At 48.5% G+C, this 26,613-nt stretch overlaps 1 protein-coding gene across 4 annotated transcripts in view; it reads left to right on the forward strand.

Annotated features, from left to right (window-relative positions):
* The window catches only part of Nf2 (NF2, moesin-ezrin-radixin like (MERLIN) tumor suppressor), an 89,663-nt gene extending 64,550 nt beyond the window's left edge, over positions 1-25,113 (forward strand). For 2 of the 4 annotated variants that reach the window (XM_059275554.1, XM_059275552.1), the window contains 6 exons: positions 1,725-1,847; positions 2,986-3,203; positions 5,470-5,575; positions 8,691-8,818; positions 11,003-11,168; positions 24,870-25,113. In XM_059275554.1, coding sequence (XP_059131537.1) covers positions 1,725-1,847; positions 2,986-3,203; positions 5,470-5,575; positions 8,691-8,818; positions 11,003-11,168; positions 24,870-24,920 — 792 coding nt within the window. In that variant the 3' untranslated portion in view covers positions 24,921-25,113. Of the gene's footprint in view, positions 1-1,724; positions 1,848-2,985; positions 3,204-5,469; positions 5,576-8,690; positions 8,819-11,002; positions 11,169-12,794; positions 12,923-24,869 lie in introns of those variants that run through there. The other 2 variants (XM_059275553.1, XM_059275555.1) reach the window with 2 other exon arrangements.
* Positions 25,114-26,613: the final 1,500 nt, after the last annotated feature.

A 26,613-nucleotide genomic window follows, 5' to 3' on the forward strand; every position in this document is an offset into this window, starting at 1 on the left:
CCCCTGGCCCCAGGCTTTAGCGAGAAATGCCCAGTTTGAGCCAGTGAGCTGTGAGCTTGCCCTCTGTTTGCTTCCTGGGACAGTGGACCATCAGTGTCTTCTTTTGGATGTTTTAGGGTATAGGTATATGATGGTATAGGTTCTATTGAACAAAAAAGTGCTACTAAGCTTGCGTGGAGGTGTAGTAATGACCTTAAGAAGCGCGCTCTTGCCGGGTGGTGGTGGTGGCATTCTTGCCGTGTGGTGGTGGCGCACGCCTGTAATCCCAGCACTCGGGAGGCAGAGGCAGGTGGATCTCTGTGAGTTCGAGGCCAGCCTGGTCTACAGAGCTAGTCCAGGACAGGTTCCTAAGCTACAGAGAAATCCTGTCTCGAAAACCAAAAAAAAAAAAGAAGAAGAAGAAAGAAGCGCGCGCGCACTCTTTGACCTCCCTTTCAGCAAAGGGAAGTTTAGAAGTTAGAGATCTGAAGGCATCAAGGAGAGTGAAGGCCCTTGGGCCCTGCAAATGCCGCCCAATGGAACATGGCAGCCTTGCAGCCAAATCTTGTCTATGTGGCTCAGTTTTCTCATCTGTCAAGTGGGAGTTGGGGATGCCTGTTTCAGATTGAACCTGAAAATCTTCATAAGTCATGACCTGCTTTGAAAACAGGAAGTCCTTTTTTATTTAGGGTGAAGGTCTCATGAAAAGTACAAGGGTTGGGAACTGGGGACGGCCTGGTCCTTTTTTTTTTTCAAAAGGAGAATAATGGAAATAGAAATTGTGTTTTAATGGAAATTGAAGAACAGATTGCCAACTGTTCACTGAGGTCAAGAGGAAAATCAAAGAACTTACTCTTGCTTATCTGTTTGCATGATTCTTTCAATTACAGGGCGATTAGGGAACTTCATGTTTAGAAAGGATGGCCTTGTAGCACTAGAGTTTGGGTGAGGTTGAAGCTAGAAGGAGTAATTAAACATGATTTTGTTATCTAAGGCAGAAAATAGTACATTGGTCACTTTTGGCTTCTGCTTTCTGAACTCACTGCCTTGGAGTCATAGAGAACTGTGCTGTCTTTAGTCTCGGTCCCTTATTAAGCTTGGCAGGTGGCCCAATTAACACTGTGATCCAGAAGGCTAGGGGGTGGCAGAGAGGCTTTGTACTGTTTCTGTAAGGGTGAGGTCTGTGTTCCTGCCTGGCTCGGAGTTGCCTCCACATGGGGCTGTACAAGACTGTGCAAAGCCACTGCAGCTTCCTGCTGTGAAATTCTGAGTGGGAACTATCATCCTCTGTAAGCAGAGGGAGAAGAGGCGCGATCGTGGATGAAATTGTGTGAAGGGGCCGTAGGGACTGAAAATGTCAAGGTGGCTCATCTGAACAGATAAGAGAGCTGTTTTTTTCTGGGCCACTGTTTTGGAGAGGAGAAACCTATGTGGAGAACTGCCAGTCACAGAGCAGAGCCATGTGAGTTTCCCAAATAACAGAGATTTGTACGGTCAGATCACATTGTGCAAGAATGTTCTTTTCTCTGCACGTGGAGAGTGAATTTGGTCTTGTAATTTGTATTCCCTACTGAAATTTGTTTCAAGGAGTACAGCTTTTCATTCTGCAGTTAGTTTAGGACAGAGTGCAGCAGACAACGAGAAGTGAAGACACTAGAGAGATCCCCAGAGGAGAGCGAGGCTCCGGAAGCTGGCCGTTGGTTTCTGCGGTGGCGCTGTGACTTGAGCTGCTCTTTTACCCCCAGATGGAGCGTCAGCGGCTGGCTCGAGAGAAGCAGATGCGGGAGGAGGCCGAGCGCACGAGGGACGAGTTAGAGAGGAGACTCCTGCAGATGAAAGAAGAAGCAACGATGGCCAACGAAGCTCTGGTGATTTCTGAGGGTTAGGGCTCTTGGAGGTGACATGGGACTTGTGGAGTTAGGCCTCCTGTGGCCCATGAACTTTTTTCACTTTTTGAAACACCAGTACCTTTTCTATTTGGAAAATTTAGATTCAATTCATTTGAAGCCAAACTCCACTTTCATAACTGAGCTGTCTTTGAATCAGGGGTCTTGGCCTTGGCCCTATCAACTCTTGGGGAGTAGTACAAGCCATGATCTGGTACTACTAAGGGAGTAGTTCTCTGCATTGAAGGATGCTTGTAGTGTCTTTACCTCTACCTGCTAGCTGCCAGTAATGTTACTCCAACCTCAAAAATATCCTAGGACTGGGATGTGGCTCAGGGACAGAGCTCTTTTCTAGCATGCCCAACGCTCTGTGTTTTCATTCATTTTTATGTATTCAGTTTGGGGGCGTGGTGAGTGGGAAGACAGGTTTCAGGTGTCCTGAATTTGAATTTATTATATAGGCAAGGAAAACGTGTACTCTTGATCCTGATTGGAGGAGAGGCATACCCATCATGCCCAGCTTACCTTGCATTTGATTCTCCAGCACTGCAGGAAAATAGTCTCCAGACATTTGCACAGGAGTGGGCAGTGGGCATGTCTCCTGCTTTTGAATCACTGACTTAAAGGGACAGAACAGAGTTTAAATTGCTTATTCCCCCACAAACATAAGCTTCTGCTGAAATGCATTCTCTATTTAAAATATTTTTTTCTTTTTCCTATGGTGGCATCTGCAGGGCTGAATAGTTAGTGTATAGCCTGTCATCTGTTGTCAGACAGACTGGGAGTCTCTCAGTGGGAAGGCACAGAAAGATTAAGACTGGCCTGGAGGCTGGAGAGATGGCTCAGTGGTTAGCAGCACTGGCTGCTCTTCCAGAGGACCTGGGTTTGATTCCCAGTACCCACATGGCAGCTCACAACCTTCTGTAACTCTAGCCCCAGAGAATCCAGTGCCCTCTTCTGGCTTCTGAAGGCACATGTACAGGTGCACAGATGCAGGCAAAACACCTATACACATAAAAACAAAAGTTAAAAAAAAACGACTGGTTCTTATTGCCGTGTTGGGGAGGCCAGATGTGGGGAGATAGGCACGAACACTATCCGAGGGTACTTTCCATCCCAGATGCGGTCTGAGGAAACAGCTGACCTGCTGGCTGAAAAGGCACAGATCACGGAGGAGGAGGCCAAGCTTCTGGCACAAAAGGCTGCAGAGGCTGAGCAAGAGATGCAGCGAATCAAGGCCACAGCCATTCGGACAGAGGAGGAGAAGCGCCTGATGGAGCAGAAGGTGCTGGAGGCTGAAGTGCTGGCGCTGAAGATGGCTGAGGAGTCAGAGAGGAGGTGTGCGGCTGTCCTGGGCACTGGAGCCTGGTAAAGGGTTGCTTGTGGGGTTCCAACCCCTCCAGAGCTGGTTGCAGCATCCTCAGACTTCTTCGCTGTTGTGGGGACAGGACTATCAGACTCCTCCTTCCTGGACAGGCTGGTGGGATGGGAGGTACTGGGAAGGCGTAGAACTTAGTTCTCTTGCCCAGGGAACCTTTCTGTCATGCCTCCTCCACAGCACATCCCATTCTTCTAACAGTGAAGTTTGCAGGAGAAGAACACTTCAGGGTATACATAGACTGCTTTCAGCCAAAGAAAGGAGAAGAGGCCTTTTTGTATTTAAGAGAGGGGGAAGCAATGTGCTGGAGAGATGGCTTACAGGTTAAGAGCACTGGCTACTCTCCAGAGAACCCGGATTTGATTCCCAGCCAGCACCCACATGGTGACTTAAAACCACTTATAATTCCAGTTCCAGGGGGATGCAACCCCCTCTGTGGCCTCCATAGGCACCAGGCATGCACATGGTACAGAAACATACAGGCAGAACACCCATACATATAATAAAATAACTTTTTTAAAGGGGAAGTAGGACCAGGGAGATGGCCTAATCAGTAAAGTGCCTGCTGCACAAGCATGAGGAGACCTGGGTTCGTATTCCTGGCACCCATGTAAAACCTAAGCACAGTGGTGTGTATTATAGCCTTCACTCAGGAGTTGGGGGTCAAAGCAAGTCCATGGAACTCACTGGCCGCCAGTCTAGTTGAATTCATGATCTACTCATTTAGTGAGAGGCCCTCCACTAAGGTGGAGAGCAATAGAGGATTATACCCCACATTGACCTCTGCGCCTGCTCACCCACGCACACCCACAAAATCAACCTGCTTCTTTCCCTTTTGATGCAGATCGATGGCAATTATTTACTTCAAAAGTTTTTCAGGTAGTTAGGGGAGCAGTGCAGCTTGTGTTTTTTGACCAGGTTGCCCCAGGTTGTGACCAGGTTGAAGAATAGAACTGTTGTCAGTACTCTTTAGACTATTCTAGGCTCTGGATTGTTCTAGTCCTGTAGCCTTCAGATAAACACTGGCACATTCCCCACAGCATCTGGCTCTATTGATTTAGAGCACTTGAATTTGGCTCTTAGCTACTAAGGTACATTCACTACAGTTTTTTCTCACCATTTTTTCTTTTTTTTAATGTGAATTGGTGTTTTGCCTACATGTATGTCTGTGTGAGGGTATGAGATCTTGGAGTTAGAGTTGTGAGCCGCCATGTGGGTGCTGGGAATTGAACCCGGGTCCTCTGGAAGAGCAGCCAGTGCTCTTAACCTCTGAGCCATCTCTCCAGTCCCTTTCACCACTTTTTGCATGTCATTCTGAGTGTATGGTTCCTTGATGTTTGTCCGCCCCTGGCCCCTTTCTGTGTATGGATCATATCTCTGGGCTGGACTCCTGTACAAGCCTTCCATGCTATACCTAACTCAGAGCAGAGTTCTGCACCAAGACACAAATGCCTTCAGTGGTGGGACTTCTTCCTGCCCAAGAGAAGTGGGCAGTTGATCTACAAGTGTTTTACGGGGACATGAAGAAACAGTTCTTCCATGTTCTGCCCTCTGTGGCCCAGTGTAAGGCTTGTGATGCTCTCCTTGGCCCAGCCCACTCTTCACCCAGAAACAAGCATAGTGTCTCTGGGCCCTCCCTCCCCTCCCTCCTCTCAACCTGCTTCAGAGGTGGGTTGGTTATTGTTGTTTGTTTGTTTCTTTGAGACAGGGTGTCACTATGTAGCCCTGGCTGTTCTGGAACTTACTATGTAGACTAGGCTAGCCTCAAACTCAGAGATCTGCGTGCCTCTGCCTCATAGTGCTGGAGTTTAAAGCATGGGCTACCACACTTTTCTTATTTTGAGAATGCATCTGCCTGTGTTGCCCAGGCTGGCCTCCAGCTCCTGGACTTACGTGATTCCCCTGCCTCAGCCTCTGGGGTAGCTGGCACCACAGGCACAAACGGCTGCATTTTGCTGACTTGCAGAGCTGCTGCTTTAGTTGTTTCCCACCAGCTACCCAATATTCCAGTCTGACTTTACCACTGAGATGAACGGTACCCAGGAATACTGTTCTTACTTTAGAAGTGCTGGCTTCCTGTAAATGTCCCTGTCACGTTGTCCTTGTTTGCTTTGTTAGGTGCCATGTACAGGGTTAATTCAGATCATTGCTCTGGAGGTAAGGTAATTGTCTACTCACTCTCTCTGTCCCCTTCTGTGGAGCTGACATCTCTGTCTTTCTTTGCAGGGCCAAAGAGGCCGATCAGCTAAAGCAAGACCTTCAGGAAGCCCGAGAAGCAGAGCGAAGAGCCAAGCAGAAGCTCTTGGAAATCGCCACCAAGCCCACATATCCAGTGAGCCTGGGCTCTGTCTAGCAGCCTTTGGCTGCTTGGTGTAGCAACTTCCCTAAGCCTCCCAGCCCTTTAGTTCACCTCACAGTGCCTTCAGGGTGACAGAGCAAAGCAAATAGCCTAGATAGGACCCTCCTAGTGTGCCATTTAGCCTTGGACTGACTGGTCAGTTACCTCTCTTGTTCTTAGATAACAGACCATAGAGCTGTTTCCAGCTCTGCAATGTTTATGACTATTATAGTCTCTACGCTTAAGAGAACTTGCTGTCTAGATCCCTAATGTCAAGCTAAATGTAATCTTCAGCTGTCAGTATATGCTATGTGCCATAATATAGTTCTGTGAAGGGACTATGTACCTCAGAATGAAACACTGCTGTGCCAGAACCAGCCGCCAACCTCAGTTTGGGGACTGGGAGACTGATTTGTCCTAAACGGGGTCACAAGATAAGTAAACATCACTTCCCTTCCTTCCTCTGCTCATTCCCCTCTGCAAAGGTTTTGTTCTCTACCCATAGAATATCATCAATTGGAAATCTCTATCTGACAGATATGCACTGGTGCCCAGATCACAACTCAGCTCTGGAGACAGGAAGGGCTCAGTGTGGCCGCATTTAGCAGAGGAGCCAGATTCCCTGCTGAGCAGGGAAGAGACGATGGGATATTCTAGGCAAGGACACAGTGTATTCACAGCACAAACATATAATCCATTCACACATGTGCAACAACACACACTGCACAGTTGTGTGCATGACAAACACTGTACATTTGTGCACGTGGCACATTCACATATTGCACAGATGCATTCAAGACACAGAGACATAAGTACCCAGGGTTTGAGCTGGGGAAATTCGAGCAGTTTGGTTTTTTTGTTGTTGTTGTTGTTTTTGTTTTTTAAAGATTTATTTATTTATTATGTATACAGTATTCTGCCTGCATGTATGCCTGCAGGCTAGAAGAGGGCATCAGATCTCATTACAGATGGTTGTGAGCCACCATGGGGTTGCTGGGAATTGAACTCAGGACCTCTGGAAGAACAGCCAGTGCTCTTCACCTCTGAGCCATCTCTCTAGCCCTCGAACAGTTTGTTATTGCCATGTGTCCTTGTTATCTATTCCTGAGTAACAGATAACCCCAACCAACCATTTATTTGTCTCTGGGGCATGATGTGTTAACCAGGCTCCTGTCTTCTCTCTCAGATGGTCACATTCAAGTGACAGCTGGGACTGTGATAGGCTGAGGGCTCAGCTGGGCTGTGTACCCGAAGTACATGTGTTTAAAACACCTATGGAGGAAACTTTATAAACTGCTCTCCCTTTGCTCTTTCCTTTACTGTGTCCTGGAGGAGAACACACCACTTCCTTAATCACATCACACCCTGTGGGTGGATTGTAATGCAGCTAGCCAGTCCCTGTAGATAGGTATTTAGTATGTTTTCTGTAGCAATTTTGAACACAACTGCACTGAACATCCCTGAACACACATCTTTGCACACATATGTAACAATATTGGTAGAATCAGTTCTCGTAAGTAGAACCCTGAGGTCAGATGTTCAATTGTGATACTCGCCAAAGAGGTTATGCTAGTTTCTGCTCTCCCCAGAAGGGTAACAGCTAGTGTTCTTCCTTTCTGGGAATTTTTTTGAAGTATAAGATAAGTAGATGTGCCTAAATTATAACTATCCAGCCTGATGAATTTTCACAGACCAGACTCTCATATACCCAGCATTCGGCCCCGAAAACAGAGTATATGTAGGGCCCAGATGTCCCTGCACAGAGCTACATTTGACACCCTCCACATGTCCTGCCTTAGACCTCATCACCATAAATGAAAGTTCCGAGATTCTGTTCCTTCCCAAACACTGTTCCAGACCCGGTAAAAGATCCAAGGATGAAAAAGACAGAGTGCCTTCAGGAAGTTTGTAGACATAGAAAGAAAAAACAGAACCATGAGGGAACTTTGCAGTATGGGATTGAGGGACAGACCTGTTGCAGCACTGTGCACACCACACTACAGAGCTGCAAAGGGAAAGAGCAGCCGTTTTGCCAAGACGAGTCTCGAAGGGCTTTGGTGAGAGACTGAAGGAGTTGAGAGCCTTGAACGAGGAATGGAGAACTTGCTAAACATGATGACATACACCTATAATCCTAGTGCTCAGGAGGCTGGGACAGAAGGCTCACCAGTTTGAGACCAGCTTGGGCTATGTGGTGAGGTCCTCTCTCAGAAACAACAACAGAAGGGCGGGGCTGTGGCTTAGTGTAGAGTGTTTACCTAACATGCATGCGCGCGCGCGCGTCCCTAGGACCACGGAAAATGACAAGGAAGGAGGAAGAGAGAGGAGAGCAACAGGCAGGGAAAGAAAGGAGGACACATGCAGAAGTACACAAATGGGAAATTGGCATCGCCCCAGGGACAATAAGCTGTACTCTTTATGATTTAGCAGGACAGATAATGGGGGACACTGGAGAGGTAGATAGGGGCTGTATGTGTGATAGGTGACCTTTTGTTCTGGGATGAAAAGGTCCTGAAAACAAGTCTAATGACTTCTCCTTACTTTATTTCAAGCCCTCCTCTGGCTCTGTCTTCTGAATCTAAGCCCCTAACATCCAAGCAAAGCCTTTCTGGTCCAAAGCCAGTCTCTTACCAGCCTCCCCACAGGGCACTACAGATGCCCAGTGCTCTTGCTGGACCCACTCCACCTACCACTCTGCCTTTTGCCTGGTACTTTTCTTTGGCTTATTCACTGATCCCCATGGAAGCAGTACCCTAGCGACCCCCTCTAGCCTCCTAAGCCTCTGTTCCTGCCCTGGCTAGTGTTCACCTTACTAAACTGTGAGGATTTGCAGACATCTGCTTCCTGAACAAGACTTTCATGTGCTTAGAGCCAGGGAGCTTGTCTTCTCTGTGTCCAGCTCATCGCCCCATCCCTGGGGGTTTCCTACATGACAAGCTGAGTGTAAGTTTGTATTTGATTCAAGTGATCGTGGAAATGATGAGGTTTGAGGAGAAGAGAGTAGCTTGTCTGAATGTGGGTGCTTTGGGACCACTTACCTGGCAGTACTGAGTATAGAGGGCTTTATCCTGTGTGATTTAAACTCCTAATCTGACTTTCTTTCGGGCAGCCCATGAACCCAGTCCCAGCGCCACTGCCTCCTGACATACCAAGCTTCAACGTCGCTGGTGACAGCCTGTCATTCGACTTCAAGGATACTGACATGAAGCGACTCTCCATGGAGATAGAGAAGGAAAAGTATGTACCCTCTGTGGCCTGCTTGGGGCCGTCATGAACATGAGAGAGTGGATTTGGCCTGGGGACACAGTGGTCACCCGCAGCCAGTCATTTACCCCTGCACCCACTAGAGAACAAATTTCCTAATTAGAAATTAAAGATAGCAGATCAGGACAGCAGTCAGTGTACCAGGATAAAATAACACTTGACAGGGGGCCTGGAATTAGAGTGGTTCAAACCTTGAATGAAGACTAGGACTGGGCCATGGTGAGTCCTGCGTCAGACTGCTGTTCACACGGTACTAAACTAGTTTTCTACCAGTCGTGTTCTTCAGCGGAGGCCCTATGTCAGGCACAAAGGTGAAGAAAACAAAACAAAACAGGTTTCTAGGCTGAGCAAAGCCTGGGCCCAGGTGGAACCAGTACCCCTCTGCTGGTAACCCACTAGATCACGGCCACTTCTGTCAGGTGTCCTCCACCTCCTCTGAGGTCAGTGGAAGTGGAGCAGAGATGGAGAGGAGTCCCAGTGTAGACGAAATCTAGATAAGATCCCTCGCAGTCCTTGAGCCAGAAGTTAATTGGTTAATAGTGCCACGTTAACAATGGTTAACGGAGGCCCTATGGATTGAGCACCTGTGAGTCTGGGCTTTTTAGTGTTTGTCTCATTAATTCACACTAATTAACAAACATCCCACTGGCGTCAAAGGCCAAAAGGATTTAGGGACCGGGTGTATGGTTTAGTTGGTAGAGTGCTTGCCTAACACACACAGAGACCTGAGTTCAGTCTCCAACACAGTACAAGTCAGGCATGGTGGCCCACACCAGTAATCTTAGTACTCAGGAAGTAGAGATAGGAGGATCAGAACTGCAAGATTGTCTTTGGCTACATAGCAAATTCAAGTCTGGTCTGGGCTACATGAGACCCTATCTCCAAAAAACAGGTTTAGTGTTCCAGTTGTATAAAAGAGAATAGACTTAGTTTAATGAGTCACCCAGCATCACATAGCTGATGAGGAACAGGACAAGAACTGAAACCCCTTCCTCACTGTGGTGCTCTCAGAAGAGCGCTCTGCAGTCCAGCATGAACCATCATGAACCAAGCTATCCTCCCTGATCCCTCTACTGAGAACAGCTAAGGAGCTATGATCCAGAGCTGCTGCTGTTAGCATCAGACTGAGTCCCTTTCTTATTGTCCAGATGTACGTGTTTATGTGGTTGTGATTAGCATAAGGCCACATCCTGTCCTGTTCCTTGGTTTTTTATAGTTTGTATTTTCTTGCTGTCTTAGTGTGTTTGGCTGTTATAACAAAATACCAGAGGCTAGAAAGCATATAAACAACAGAAATTTACTTCTCATAGTTCTGGAGGCTTAGAAATCCAAGATGAAGGCGTTGTCGGATCAGAGTTCAATGAGAGTCTTCCTGGTTCCTAGGTGGTACCTTGCTGTGTGCTCATATGTGTCAGGATCGGGACATAAATCCCATCATGAGCCTGATGAACTAATCACTTCCCAGGGCCTCACCTCCTAACACATTGGTGAGTCGGCCACAGCATATGAATAGGACAACACTACATTCAGCCCATAGCACTTATTTCCTACCCAGGCTGGCAGAGCCCATTGACTGGCTGCAGTAATCCATTCAGCATGTTTCCTTATGTTTGTGTTACATAGTTTTCTCTTCATGCTCTTGTACTTAAACACTTTAACGAAAGTGGAGATCTGTTTCTTCTCGGTGTTGGCTGAGTGAATGTCTGCCATCTTTTCCTCAAGGTCTGAGGATGAGTGGGAGAGTAGATGTGGCCTACTGGACAAGGTCGCTTGGCTGACTGCTTCAGGAAGGGCGGAAGCGGAAGAGGGTTTGGGGTTCAGGAGGCTTGTTTGATGTGAGTTCTCACAGAACTGAAAACTGTCTGTGGCAGGGGTTATTTGCAGAGCACTCTGAAAGTTTATACAGGGCTTTCTTCCTACACTTTATTTCTTCCTGACCAGAGGCCCTGTGATTAGTATCCCAACTGCACTGATGTGGAGGAGATTCATAGCAGCTAAATGGGTAGCCCAAGCTCCCTTGGCTACTGAGTGGCCAGGTTCAGATGTGAACCCCAGGCTGCTCCTGGCTGCCATACTGAACAGCTTGTAAGTCATGGCGCACCTCTTCCATGCCTCAGTGTCTCCCCAGTTCTGATGCTTGGTTTCCTCCTGCCACAGAGTAGAGTACATGGAAAAGAGCAAGCATCTGCAAGAGCAGCTCAATGAACTCAAGACGGAAATCGAGGCCTTGAAACTCAAAGAGCGGGAGACAGCCTTGGACATCCTGCACAACGAGAACTCGGACAGGAGCGGCACCAGTAGCAAGCACAATACCATTAAGAAGGTACCGGAGTCTCCTGGGTTACTTATTAGTGAACAGGATACTTATTAATGAAATGGGAGGTTGGCATCTAGTTTCCTCAGGAGCCCAGTCATTAGACTGTTGCCTTTTTTCTTTTCTTTCTTTCTTTCTTTCTTTTTTAAACATGTACTTAGTTGAGGGAATTTTTCAGCTCCTGACAGAAAGAGAATTTAATCTGCCAATGACCATGAACCCATTGGCTTGATGGAAGTAGAGCTTGTGTTAAAAGCTCTGATGAGATGAGTCCCTGTTTGAGGATGGGTTTTGATCTGTCACTGAGCACTAAAGTGATTCTGTCTTTAAAGCCAGTGGGACTTAGGCCCAAGGAGCTGCCTTACTTAATGAGAAAGCTCAATGAATTAAAGGCTGTTGAATGGAGTCCCCCTAGTCTTTGTGTAGGACCATGTTCTGAATCTCCAACTTTTTTCATACTTAAAAAGGAAGTGTATAGGAGAGCCTTAATGTTTAAGAGGATGAGACTTCACTTATGAGGCTCACAGAGTCCCATCTGTCTCTCCTGATATTCAGAGTGCTCATCATTTTAGGGATTTAGAAGTTACTTAGTCCCCGCTATCAGCCCAAGAGTGTACAGATCTCTTATTTGGGCAAAGCAGAAAGGTTCTCTGGGAAGTTAATGCTCTGCTTTTACCTGTTTGCCCCTGTAAAACGCACAATTGTAGCCCTAGTATTTAGGAGGGAGAGACAGGAGAACTGTAAGTTCAAGGCCAGCCTGGGCTACAGAATAAGACCTTGTCTCCTTATCCTTGAGTTTGGATGATAACTGATGTGGCTAAGTTTCATTCTTTATTTCAGTCAGTAAAGTAGTCTCCAGTTTAAGGACTGTCTCTGTTTTCAATGATTAAGTTGTCACTGAAAGTCCAGAGAAACCTATGTCTCCCCACTATCACTGGGGTGCATGTATATATACATACATACATACATACATACATACATACACACACACACACACACACACACACACACACACACACACAGAGAGAGAGAGAGAGAGAGAGAGTCGGGAGCACTGCTTCTTCTTGACATGTTACAATCGACATCCAGTAGAGAACTGCTCCCAATAGCATAACCTACCAGGGGAGGCATCGCCATGCTCCACACCTTTTCTCCAGCTCCTGTTGTTTTCTGGGTTTCTCCTTTCAAACAAAATTATTAAACGTCAAAGGGGAGTTAAAACCAGGCATGGTGGCCCACAGAACTCAGGAGACGGAGGCAGGAAGATTGAAGGTCATTTTTGGCTACATAGAAAATTCATGTCCAGACTGTGCTATATAAGACCCTGTCTCATAAAGGGAGGGGGATAAAAGGGGGCCTCTACCCTTAAGCCAAAACAGCCCAGAGGGAGCAACTTCAGACCCCTCATCCTGCCTCTTTGTCGTCTGGACACCCTGAGCCTATGCTGCTGCTCTGTGGTGAACTGGGCTCTGAGCCACAAAAGCCTGGAGTGCTGAAAACCGGAGAGGCCAGTGTTCAAGCCGTGAAAGTACATGAAATCACTTGTCTCGATTTCTGAGGTTTGTAAATGGCACATGTGGCATTTTGATTTCACAGGGTATGTCTTTGTTTTTTCATTTTATTTTGCTGGTTTAGCCTCAAGCCCAAGGCAGAAGACCTATCTGCATTTGAGTCTTCAAAGTAGGTTATTCCCAGGTATTCTGTCTGTGGTGATGGTCCTGCCGTCTGTGATACTAACCCATGCATGAGCTTGCCTGTCTCTGTCCTCGGGCCACATGGAGCCCTCCCGAGGGCAGGTGAAGCCTGGGGCCTGGCCACAGCATGCTTTAAGGGTGAGAGCAGGTGTCCACCCTGGGGGGCCCAGATCCGCCTCCAGGGCCCGGAAGGCTGCCTCATTCTGAAGAGCATGTCACGGGGCTGCAGGACCGGTTGCTGTGTCTATCTCATGTCACTGTTGGGCTGCGGAAGGTCATGGCTTCCTGTCCGGTCAGATCTGTCTCCAAGTCCTTTGTCTTCTTGGTGGTGTACTCCTTTGACAGATAACTCTAGCATGGAAATGGGGTCAGTTCTGATGCTTTTAAGACTGATGTCTGTACAAAATGGCTCCTACCCTGTGGTGGTGCACTCTACAGACTTATCACAGCTGGTGGCTTCTGGGTGTGGGTCACTCCTTCTCATTTTCCTCTCAAGCGTCCCATCCTCTGCACACCCCTTTTCTTCTCTAGGACAGCAAACCCAGTGCACTGGTGCATCTTTGAGCCCAGTTGCAGTGAGCTGGCTGTCCCATGGCCACTCTAAAGGCCACTTTGGTTTCCGCCCTACAGCATGGAGGGAGGGAGCTGTGCATGGACAGTCTCATCTGCAGCAGTCCCATTGCAGATGCCCAGGAGACGAGTCAATTAATTAAAGCATGGCAGATTATTCTTTCAACATGCCCAGGCACTAGAAGAAATTTATTTTACCCAGTATTAAAATGCCACCCTACCTCTGTTATCGCCTAATCCCCAGTCGTCCCGGTCATACCTTTGCCACTGTACCTCTGACACTTTCTGACAGGAGTAGAGGCCATGTCCCTTAGCATCCTCACTGTAGTCAAGTGGAGGAAACTCTGGAGCCTGACAGTGCATGGACTCCTATTTTTATCGCCACTTTGGTGGTGTTACCCTGACACCGCACAGTGTGTGCTTTGAGCAGGCCATCAGAACAGGCCGGCAGGTGGATCTCTGCCCAAGTGGTGACCCCATGGCACCAGGTACCCAAGTGGATCTGTGATGGTTCATGAACTCTGGTTAGCACAGGATGAGCAGAAAATCCTGATTTGTTTTACCCGGAGCATCAGATGTTCCCTGGATATAATTAGACAGTTTCATGTGAATGTGGGGTCATCTTTTTGTGTGTGATACAGAATATTTACATTCTTCAGGGTCCTAATTTTGTTCATCAGTTCTCACTGAGTTGTTATAGACAAAGGAAGTTTCCTTTTTAGTCAGCTTTGTATTAATTTTAAACATATAGCCATGGCCCCAAAATGACATTTGGCCAATGACAGACCGAGTACACAGTGGTGATTCTGTAAGTTTGTATTACCCAGTGGCATTGCAGCCATTTTGGACTGTGTAAAAAGCACATTCTATGATTTTCCCTTAGTGATAAGATCATCTAATGGCACATTTCTCACAGCATGACCCAGTCATCAAGCAGCAAGCAACTGTATATGGGAACGTTCATTCATTCATTCACACAAATGTCTTAATGTGAAGTTGTTTTCAAAACAGTTCGCTAGGCTCTATTTAATTGAGAATTCTGATTAGGGGCTCCTAAGAGCAAGAACTTGGCTTCCAATATGATGTAAGTTCTTTCAGTAATTCTAGACTAAATGCTGGTGGGTTTCACTGTACAGGAAGTCTGAGGAATGTTTTATTTACTAGGTATTGGCAGTTCCTGCGGCTAGTGGCCAGGGCTTATGATGGTCACCTTGTGTAGAGGTGACTCACAAGTCATTCCCATCAGTGTCTGAACCAACGCTAGCCTAGCAGAAAAGCGAGCCTTCTTGCTTTGGACGTGTGAGTACCTACGTGTCAAGGGAAGAGCTCTATTTTGACACTGGGGTTGAGAGACTGTCTTAGTGAGGATTTCTATTGCTGTGAAGAGATGCCGTGACCATGGCAACTCTTAGAAAGCATTTAATTGGAGCTGGCTTTTACCTTTAGAGGTTTCGTTCAGTCCATTATCATAGCAGAAGCATGGCAGCATATAGGCAGACATGGTGCTGGACAGGTATCTTGACAGGCAGTAGAAGAGAGAGAGACCGGCTTTGCTTGAGCATTTGAAACCCCAAAGCCCACCCTCAGTGACACATTTCCTTTAACAAGGCCAGACTTCCTCCAACAAGGCCACACCTCCTAATCCCTGTCAAGTAGTGCCACTCCCAAATGACCGAGCATCCAAATACATGAGCCTATGGAAGTTATTCCCATTCAAATCACCACAGAGATATAAAGGCTGATGGTGACTTGGAGAGCCTATTACCCTGTGTCCAAACTAGTCAACACTGGCTTTTGTTGTGTTTTCATGAGGTTTGGTCTGGTTTCATAGGTTCTTCGAGGAACAGGTCTCTCACTGGAATCCAGGGGTCCTGTTCTTCCTTTCACTGTTCTGCCTCACCAAGAAGCTGTGTGGACATGGTCTCAGCAGGTCTCAGCAGGTTCCATAGTGGCTGTGGAAGGCCAGAGCTGACGCAAGGGCTTGGATTCTCATTGTGCACAGGGAGGACATGACTACTCCAAGGTATAGTTGAGGAGGTTTGTGTTGTAGACGTGAGGGAGAGTGCAGCCAGGGCATCTGGAAGGGTCCAGAGCAGGGAAAGAAAGCAGGAGACTGAACATGGCCAGCAGACTAGACGGGGCCATGAGAGGAGGTGGGGGGAGAGCAGGAGAGGAAGGAGGAGAGTGCGAGCAAAGGAGACCAAATGAGCACATGGCTGAAATGTCAGGGGTCTCTAGGAACCAGAAGTTGGGGGGAGGGAAGCCCATGAGCTGGAGAGGTTTAGGGTAGGGAGGTGGATGAGAAAAGCTGAGAAGAGCCACAGGTACTGAGCGTTCCTGCAGGCCAGCTTGTGCTTTGATGTGCTAATAGTCACCACAGTTAGCCTTTAGAATGTCAAGAAGTGGGCTCTCATCCTTTCTCAGTAACTTTTGCATTCTTTTTAAATTTTTCTATGTGTGTAAATATTTTGCCTGCATGTATATCTGTATAGTATGTGCAAGCCTGGTGTCCACGGAGGCCAGAAGAGGACATTCAGATTCTCTGGAACTGGAGTTGCAGGTGGTTGTGAGCCACCATGTGGGTGCTGGGAATTGAATCCTAGTCCTCTGGAAGAGCAGCCAGTGCTCTTAACCTCTGAGCCATCTCTCCAGCCCCCACATTTGCTTTTATTTTGTTTTGTTTGTTTGTTTGTTTTCGAGACAGGGTTTTTCTGTGTAGCTTTGCGTCTTTCCTGGAACTCACTTGGTAGTCCAGGCTGGCCTCGAACTCACAGAGATCTGCCTGGCTCTGCCTCCTGAGTGCTGGGATTAAAGGCGTGTACCACCACCACCAGCCCACATTTGTTTTTTTAAGAGATAGAATCCGTATCTGTAAAAGACAAATGAAGCCTGCCAGTGGTTCACACCTATAAACCAGCTTCTTAGGAGACTGAAGCAGAAGAATCACAAGTTCAAGGACAGCTTCAGTCAGTAACAAAGAAGATATTGTTTCAAAGAAAAGGGCCAATGGAAGAGCACTTGGTAGCATGCAGGAGGCCTTGTTTTAGATCCCAGTAGCAGAGAGATCTCAAAAACAATCTGCCAGATCTAAAACACCTTTCATCCCAGGCAGGCAGATCTTAGTTTAAGGCTAGCTGGTCTACATAGTAAGTTTCATAGTAAGTGAGAGCCAAGCAGGACTCCACAGTGAGACCCCGCCTCAAATCATCATCCTCATCCTCCTTATCCTCCTCATCCTCATCCTCCTTCCCCCATCCCCAGGATTGTTTTGAGGTTAAATGAGAGAAGTCACATGAGGTACTTAGTGCACAGTGAGGGTTTAACAGCAGGAAAAGGAACATCTGCTTGCGGACCAGCGATGACGGAGGAAGGAGGAACCATGGGTTGTACTACCACATTTACATCTACACTGGTGGTGAGCACTAGGTGTGTTAACTGACATGTGGTGAAGATGAAAAACTCCTAGAGCCAGCATTGGCTTTTCTGGCTCCTTTTCCAGTTTGTTTTGGGTCAGCAAGGTTACGAGTTTTTGTCCTCCTCCTAATCTTATGTCCCTACATCTTCCACTTTTCTCGATTGATGATCAATGCAACTGGTGTGGCATTTGCATCTGAGTCAGCAAGCTGCCCTGCGGAACCAGGATTCATTTCACTCTCAGAGGGAGAGACACATGTTCCTGGCATCTGAGCCCTGAGTTACAGAGTGAACCTAGCAGTCCAGCTGAGTGGGTACACAGGCCACCTGAGGCCTGAGTGTTTGGGCTTCAGAGCTCCAGTGCTGATGACAGAGGTAGCCAGGTGTGGGCTAGCTCAGCCTCCATACTCTGGAGGTGAAAACATCCTGAAGCAGGTACCCTTCGGGGCCATCCTGTCAGTCTCTCAAGACTCTTGTTTCCGTCTTCTGCTCTGGAGGTGATCCGAGAGCCAGCACACAAATCATCGTTCATGCCCATAACCTCCAACAGAGCAGAGGGTTTCAAAGGAAGTCGGCAGATGAGGAATTATGGGGGGCGTGGAGCTGAAAAAGCTTGCTTTATTTGTAGATGGTTATATTGTCAGTGTCGGACTGCATTTCCCACTGTGGAGGAGCAGGAAAAGCAGAGCTTTGACATTTGTGGGAAGCCCAGCTGCCTCTCCTGGATCAGGAAGACAGAAAAGTCCAATGTCATCTTCAATTTCTGCAAAGTCTCCTTGGAGATGCAGGGCTTGCAAAATGAAGTAGAACACTTCAGGCACCTGGAGAAGTGATAAATCACAGGGAGAAATTGAATATGCGTGAAAGGCATCTCCCACAATTAAAACAAGCAACCAGGGTCTCCCTGGTTACCTCTAGTATGCATGGATATCCTCAAAGATTGCTGCTGAGAAGTTTAATGCACGGTTCATATGTTTATCCTTCACTATAAACCTGTGGGCTGAGTGACCCTAATTGCTTTAGAAATGGGGCATTGTCTGGTAGAACATCCTCAGTTATGACATAAAGCCAGCATACTGGCTCCTCAGGCTCCAGAATCTTCCTTTATTTTTGTATTCATGGAAAAAGGGAAAGAAAAGTGGGGTGGGAGCAGCAGCAAGGCTAGATGTGAGCCCAGAAGACCCAGAAGAACCTGCACACAGAAGGCCTTAAGAGGCAGTCTTCTTGGTTTTGTTTTTGTTTTTTGAGACAGGCCCTTCCTGCATAGCCTGGCTGTCCTGGAACTCACTATATAGACCAGCTGGCTTCAAACTCAAAGAGATCTGCCTGCCTCTTATTTCCTGAGTGCTGGGATTAAAGGCATACATCACCCATCCTGGCTTGAGGGCTGGTCTTAAAAGAGCTCTTCCTGGGGCTGTAGTGATGGCTCAGCATTTAAGAATACTGACTGCTGTTAGTTACAGAGGACCCAGGTTGGGTTCCCAGCACCCCAAGCTCAAAACCATCTGTAACTCCAGCTCAAGGATCTGACATCCTCTTCTGACCTTCTTGGGCCCCAAGTACAGACACACATTCAGGATAGACACTTATACATATAAAATAAGATTTTTGAAAAGCGTGCTCTTCTTGGTTGTCACCCTGTGGGCTCACTCCTGAAAGCCACTCCTAACACACGGTTTCCAAGAGTCCTGTGGCTGCTGAGGGCTGTGGTTTTCTTGTTTATTTCTGGTAGGTCCAGATAGAAGAGTCAGCCAGCCTCTATCTAAGGCTATAGCCTGATCCTGGTTTTGGTTGGGAAGCTTTACCCTGTAAAGGAGTTTCCTTCGGGAAGTGTTGAGCCTACAAACTCTGTCTTGTGGCCTAGAATGTTTTATGACTATATGAAAGTGCCTGTGGCCATTATTGGGCCTTATTTGATGCAGTAAAACATTCCATTTGGCCCCTTGGCTCTGAAGATGTGTTTCGTTTCAGCACAGCGCTCCCAGGGCACCTGATTTGTTGCTGCAACAGTGGGAGGGAAAAACCGGGATGCAAACTCATTCTGCAGGCTCGGGGTTCTGTTCTTATGAGCCTTGCCATGATTTCTCTTTGGAGATTGGCAATTTAAAAGTGATATCAGTATATCTGGACCTCTTTCCTAAGGTTTTTGCCCAGAGTGCTTGGTAAAGCGCATTTAGGCTCCACCTGCCCAGTGAGGTGAATCAGGCCGATGAGTTCATTTGTTAGGTGGAAGAACAGAGTAGCAAAAGGCCCTTCCAGCATCACAGGGCAGCAGAGACACAGGCAGGCATTTCCAGACGTTGCTGCTGCTTTATGTCCCTACAGATTAGTACAGAGCAGATTCCCCAGGGATTTCCTGGGCAGATTTCTCTGTAAAGGAATTGGATTTGTTTGTCAGGATGGATGTTGCCTCTTGTTCCACCTCTGTTTAGTGTAAGCATGTGGACAGCTCTCTCCATGCAGACATGGTGAAGAAGGCATTTGAGTGTGAGCTGTCATGAGCAAGACTGCAAAAGAGTTTAGTGTACCCAGTTTATAGCAGTGCCCCCTCCCACCTTGGCTCCAGTTTAGAAAGAGGAATGTTTATCTTACCCAAACGAAGATCATGTTGAATCTGCTGGTGCTGGCTCTGACTGTCACCTTTCCGCTCGAGTCTGCTTGTTCCCTGTGCATCCTCATGCCAGAGAATCTGCATGTCCTTTTCTATCTCCGCCCTCCCCCGCTCCTTCATTTTCAGTATGTAGTGGCAGAGAGGAAGTCTAACATGATTTTAGGGCTTGCATTTTTATGGGACGAGATGAGTCTCAGCACTGGGAGTTATTAGGTTAGTATCTAAAATGAGTTCGGCACTGTGGGTCTTATTATTTAAAATGAATTAGACAGCCCCCTCCCACCTTCCTCTTCTCCCTGGGGGTAAGTGGATTGAGGCAAGGCCCCCAGAGACTAGTTTAAGGAATCCTGGTGCCCTGATTAGTTTTGTTCTTTCCGCTTAATTGTGGAGCTTCCTTTCCACCCACTGATAGCCAGAGTGCCTCTGTCCTGTCTGCCTCTCTGCTCCCTTTTGTATTAGGACAAGATTGTCACAATGCAGCCTTGTGAATCAATTTTCTTTCTGTGCTGATGAAAGTGTAATTCATTCTTAATCAAGCAGCCTTGCTGCTGCGGGTTTCATGCTGGAATACATTTAGTTACCCCCCTGTCACTCTGGGAAATGGTCCCCCAAAAGGACTTTTAGAGGAGAGATGGGCAGAGTTGGCAGTCTGCCTTCTCACAGTGGGTTTTCAGCAGGGGGCGCTCTTGGGGTCAATGTCAGAAGAACGTTAGTTAGTCTCCTCCCTCCTCAGCAGGGCAACACTGGTTACAGGTACCTCCAGGCTTGGTGTCTGCCAGCCCTGGAGCAGAGCTGTTTCTCCAGAGCGTCTTGATGGAGTCCATGTCATACATACAGTGAGCAGGAGACAGCTGTGTCTGCAGATCCATGCATGGATTAGAGGAAACCAGCTGCTGGGTAGCGGGTCATTTTTGAAGGTGGGAAAAGCCAGTCTTCTTTTGTTGTTGTTGTTGTTGTTGTTGTTTTTTAGACAGGGTCTCTCTGTAGCCTTGGCTGGTCTGGAACTCACTCTGTAACCCAGGGTAGCCTCAAACTCAGAGGTTCTCCGCCCTCTGCCTCTCCAGTGCTGATATTTAAAGGTTAACACCAGCATATCTGGCCAATTTTTCTTTTTTTTTCCCCCCCAGGACAGAGTCTTTGTTGTGCAGGCTAGCCTTGAACTTACTATTTAGAGTGCTTCTGTCTCAACCTCCTGAATCCTGGGATTACAGGCATGTGCCAGTGTGCTTCTTGTCTTTTGTTCATTTGTTTGCTGTGTAGTTCTGGCTGGTCTGGCCTCAAACCTGCTATAATAATCCTGTCTCTACCTTCCAAGTGCTGGGATCACAGGCGGGCACACTGTGCTGGACACTCCTGTCTTTTTAAAGAGACAACTGTATCTCCCAAATCCAGGCTTGTTTAGAGTTGATGATATGTCCATTTTTGTCACGTAACACAAAGGGACCTTGCTTTGCTAAGTGGCTCCCTCTCCTCCCTTTCCACAGTCTGGTCATTTGGCGGGCAGGAGGAAAACTGCTTCTTCCAGGGCCTGTCTGTGTGTACTGAGGTAGGAAGGAAGACCAGGGACCCATATGATTAAAAACAAAGCCACATAGATCTGCCACAGAGAAGGGAAAGGAAGTTGATCTCTTCAAATTGGAATTGAATTAGTGACATACTAAGGCCGGTTCGTCAGGAGAGAACTTAATTCCTCCTGTGTTATTCACAGGGCTGATTCCAGTCAGATGTGAAGACAGCTAAAGAGCAGCAGGTCAGCCTAGTGCCTGGTGAGGAGGCTGCATGTCTTTAGTCATCTTCAGGGAGCTGGTTCCTCGTGGTTTCCAGCCTTCCCAGAGGAGCAAGGTCTGATTGTCCAGATGCCTGTGATTGACCTTGTCTGCATCCAGTGTGAGTTTTGAAGCAGAGTGGTCACTGGTCAGGACAAGCTCAGCTAGCTTGTTCACAGAAGGCAGGTCCCAGCCTGGAGCATTGGACCCTGTGGCATATTCATGTCTTGAGCATCTCAGCTTCACTGCCTGATGAAATAGAGAACTCTCTGTGCCCAGTCTCCCAGGTATCTTAGTGGTCCAAGCAGAGCCTGTACCCCATATTCAAGGGGTCTGCCTCCACAGCCAAAGGGTACGTATTAAACTCTATAGCTGGGATTCTGCACCCCACCTCCACAGCCAAAGCGTGTATGTGAACTGTGGCTGGGACTTGGGTGGGGGGTTCAGTTCTCAGCTCCGTGTGACATGACGTCAGGCTCTTGTGAAAGGAAGTAAGGCTGCAGTCTTTGTTTGGTTTTGAGACAGGGTTTCTCTGTGTGGCCCTGGCTGTCCTGGAACTCACTCTGTAATCCAGGCCAGCCTGGAACTCAGAGATCCACCTGCCTCTGCGCCACCATGCCCTGCTGAGGCTGGAATCTTAGTGGGCACTCTCTGGATCTTACAAGCAGAGATGTGCTGTGCTGTGCAGAGAGATCCAATCCTATCACTGAGCGACAAGACAGCCCAAGTGTTGCTGTGGGTTCATGGACTTTGGGATGTGAAGAAAGTCTCACAAGAACCCCAGGAAATTGGTTGGCTGGTATTATGAAGGACTTAAGCCATGTTCCACTTCCTCTGAGCCTGACCTTTCCCTTCCATGAGGACCTCCTGCTTGTAGTGTGGTGACCAGCTTTCTGGGGTGAGCTCTGCCTGTGTCAGAGAGCAGCTAACAGTAGATCCCACGGGGTAGCTTGTCCACAGAGTGCCTAGCCAGGAGCACAGTCGGCAGAAACAGGTGGCAGTGCCCCCAAAACAAGGGCTTCTTGGGCTCTGGAATGGCTCCTTCCTGGGTCCCTTGAGTGCAGACTAAAGAAAGAAGCTCAAGGCTTCTCTACAAATACCCTTGAACCACTGCCTCCTTCCTGCATGAGCTCTGCCCTCCGGTCCTGCCAGGAGGAGGGCATTTGATGTCTTAAGATAAAGGATACTGCTGAGGGAGACGCAGGCAGAGGTGGCCACTGGAAGCATTCCAGCAGCAGGAGTGAGCACACACTGTAAATTCTTCAGACTTTGGGTTTCCTGATGGAATTACAAGTGCCAGGAACTGTAGGGTAAGGGTAGAGGGTGGGGCAGTCCAGCCAGGCCTCCCTTTGAACTGGGCGGTGACCACAGGAGGCTCTCAGCTACCCTTACTGTGGACTTTTCAGCCCTAGGGCTCCTGAAAGGCCACTCATCTGCATGACATTGCAGTGTTGACTGTGCTCTCAGCCTGTGCTTTCCTGTGTACTAAGGACAGACCCTCCTGGCCAGGGAAGAGGTCATTTCACCCTGCAGTGCAGCACCGGTGGGAGTCTGGTAGGGACAGCTTCTGGAAGAGAGAGCTTTGCATCCTAACGAGTCCATGCTTGAGTACCTGGAATCGGATGCTGCCAGAACCCTCCCCAAGCACCTTGAGGGGACAGCCAGCATACTTGGATAGTGGATCCAGGAATTCTTGGAGCCAACATTGTGGAAACAGGCAAGAGACTTTCAGAGGCCCCCACAGCCTGGGCGTCCTGCCTGGGGAAGTAGCCAGGCCTCTCAGGGCAGTGTCTGTCCTGGCTCAGAGGCTGGCACAGTTTGTGGCCCTTCTGCCTGCAGCTCATCTAACCAGGGCTCTGCTAACCTAGAAGGGTTTGACGCCACAATTAGGAATGACAGCTGATGAGTTCTTAGTATGAACCAGGTGGGTGCTGAGTGTTTTCTCTGCCACCCTGAGAAGGGGCTGCATTACTCTGTGTCACTGTGGGGAACTGAGGCCAGTGGGTTTGGGACCTGGTTACTGCACGGACAGATTCTTGGGTCTCACTGTGCTTAGATTTCACTGGAAGTGGTTGTGAGTATGTCCTGTCCCTGCCTGCAGCCTCCTCATTCCCAAGAAACCTCCTGAGGTTGCCCCAGAAGTGTGGGGACACCTTTTGATTTAAGCCCTCCCCGGGGAGGATTTTTGTCCTAGATCTCTGGCACCATCGGCTCCTTTACCGCCCTGGTCCCCATTATCACAGGGCACACACACACTGTCCCCTCTCTGCTGGCACTATGGGAGAAACCCAGCCAAATGCAGTTCCCGTCTGGAGGGTGTTTGCCTCAGCAAAGAAAAGCCCTCTCCATTCCTGGCAGACTGGGCTTCCATAGAGCTTCTGGGATTGGTTCCGCTCAGAAAACAGCTCAGATGCCTCCTTGCATTCAGCTTGTTAGTCGGGAACTTCAAGGCCAAAAGATTTGGCAGGATTTAAAGAGGCGGCTCTCAAGCTGTCTCGTTTTGAGCACACTAATGCTGCCTGTCTTTTGATGGTAAGGTGGGTCACAGTCTCCCTCTCCTGCCCTTTGTAGAGCTTTGGGGAGTACTGCAGAGTCTTCAGACTCAGACTACCCAAGGCCCAGGGAAGAACCAGACCAGCTAACCTTCCCTTCCCCATGGCTTACCTCCAGAGGGGTGAGGTTCAGAGTTGTCAAGGGTGTTTACTAAGGCCACACAGTGAGCTGGAATAACAGTCAGCCTTGTGTCTCCCATTTAGTTACAACTGTGGCCCATATCCCATTCCATCCACTCAGTAAACAATCTATTCTCCCACTTGGAGCCAAGCTCTAAAGTAGACATTTTGGGGGATAAAGAGAGTGTGAAGTTGCTGACATACTCCTTTCTGGGAAACCCTGGGCTGCACCTAGAGCATATAATCTAGCCCCCCAGGGCTCCATTTCAGAAATAGCTTGCAATAGGTGCCTATGTCAGATGCTTGTTTCTACAGAGAGGCTGGGGGGCAGCCCCAGAGTCAGAGTGGGGAGGCATGTCTGCCTCTGCTCCTTTTCTCCGTTTTCTTGGGTGGTATCTTCCTGGGACATATTGGGGTGACTGCTCAGACATTGCCCAGTACACCTGTCCTGCAGAGAAGGAGAATCTGTTGCCTCTTGGCTTCCAGGTCATGGGCAAGTGTGCTTTGAAGTCACCCTGAACAGGGAGCAGAGAGAGCACTCTTTGATCTGACACGGGCCCTCCTTGCCCGAAGCCATGCGCCTTGCCCTAGGTGTAAGAAAGGCTTGTAGTGCCAACCTGGGCCTCAGCCCAGAGAGGCTGGTGTACTACAGATAGCACAGGATGAGAATTGGTGTTTCGGAGCCAGAAGAAACATGAGAGTCACAAACTAGACTCTCTCCTCTGGGAAAAGGTTATATGATAGACATGCATCTGCTGTGATGTGTCTGCCCACAACCATCCTTTCTGGCATGCATGTGTCATTCTACGTTTGAATCCTGGGGTATATCTAGACCCTCATCTGGGCTTGACCACCAGTATCTTGAACATCTATTTGGACATGCTTCTCCGTTGCTCTAATATCTTTGAGGTCGTTCCCTGCAGCACGATGGGCTGTGCAATGAAGCCCAAAGTCCCTTTCAGCTTCTCTCTTCTTTCTTACAGCTCACTCTGCAGAGCGCCAAGTCCCGAGTGGCCTTCTTTGAAGAACTCTAGCAGTGACCCGGCCACCTCAGGATCTGCTACTTCTGTTCCTGACAGCGACAGGATGGGCCTGACCCCATGGGAACCATCAGTAGGGGGCTGGCTTGTTTGGGAACTCTGAGTAGAGGGCCCAATCCCCTTCGTGTGCAGTTGGTTTTGAACTCTGGCCTTGTAGAGATCTCTCAAGGTGTTCTAGTTCTCCTGGCCTGCTCTTTCTTTTCTTTTTTCTTTTTCCTTTGAGAAGTATTTGTTGTTGTGCATGGATGCCATCGTTCCTACGTTCTAGGCACTGTGGTGTAAGTGTCCCAGTGCCTGCTGCTGACTCCAGAACCTGGTTTGGGAAGTGACTTTAGGAGTCCAGTGTGGAGGCTGCCTAAAATCGACCATGCTGGTGGTACCCGCTCCCCACTGGGGTTCTGAGCTGTGCCTCCCCTCCACAGTGAGAACCTGACACAGTGCAGAAGCATGGCCAGGCTCCTCTGAGACAGTGTTGTAGCTGTCTGATGGCAGGAAGCGGGCTTAAGATAGACGTTGTGATGAAAGGCTGGTGGCTAGCTGAAGGGTTGGGAGGGCGAGTGGAGCCCATGCGGGGATCTGATAGTATAGTGTGTACATGACTCCCTTCAGGCTCAGTCACTTGCCTGTGGTATGCCAGGGGTGGGACCCAGCTGTGACCAGGGCCTCCCTTCATCATCCCATTCGGCACATGGAACTCCAGAGCCCTGCCGCTCATCCCATCATCCTCTCCCCAGCTCTGTCTAATACCTAGGCCTCGTTGCCCTTGTCCTCCCTGAGGGCCCAGCAGTGTCCCTCTTGTCCCTCCATTCCTGAGCCTGACAGAGGTGTCCACTCACAGTCGGGGGTCTCACAGGTTAACCCTATGGGTTGCCTCCGTGCAGGGCAGCAGATGCATACCATGTGGCTCACACACTCCATGGTTGGGTCTACCTTCTTTGTATTGGGTGTCACTACTGTGGCCAATCAGACCAGGTGATATGCCTCAATCCATGAAAAGATGTATATTAACTGAAGACAGCTGAGCTGAGGGGCTGGGAACAAAGGTACACTCCACAGTACAGTTTGGTTTTGAGAAACTGAGGTGGTACTCTACCTTGTTCGCACTGGCTGGCTGCCCATTTGGCCACTTTGCCATCGTTAGCCACCCCTGAGTGTCACCCGGCCTCCTTGGGCACCTAGGTTAGGACTCTAGTCTGGAACCTAAGGCTGCGGGAAAGTCCTCCAGAATTGATACGCTGGCGTTTGCCAAGTCTGCCCTGGCTCTGAGGTTGAGCTGTCTTCATGGGCCTGAAACCCATCCCTGAATTTCTTCCAGGATTGACTTTCTTCCTCTCTGTAAATTTAATCTTTGACAATGGCTGTGGGGCACAGGAGCATGAAGCTGGCTTCTAAAAGTTATGTCAGGCCTTGTTTTTTAATTTAACTACTGTTTGTATCTCAAGTTTGGGGAATGCCAAGCTACATAACCACGTGGGAGCCCTGGTATTTGAGCAGTGGCAGGTGTAACCATTGCCTGGTAGGTGGGGCCCAAACCCACTCAGTCAGGAGTACATCAGCTCCTCTGAAGAGAGAGGCTGGGGTCCCCAGGGTGTCTTCAGCCCCAGGAGTAGGAGGACTGAGGTCTTTGTGGGAGAGACGGACATCTCTGAAGTCCAAGGGAAGTGGGCTCCAGCCCTGGCTGTTGCCT

The sequence above is a fragment of the Peromyscus eremicus genome, chromosome 10 (genome assembly GCF_949786415.1).
Source record: "Peromyscus eremicus chromosome 10, PerEre_H2_v1, whole genome shotgun sequence".
NCBI classification, from domain to species: Eukaryota; Metazoa; Chordata; class Mammalia; order Rodentia; family Cricetidae; genus Peromyscus; species Peromyscus eremicus.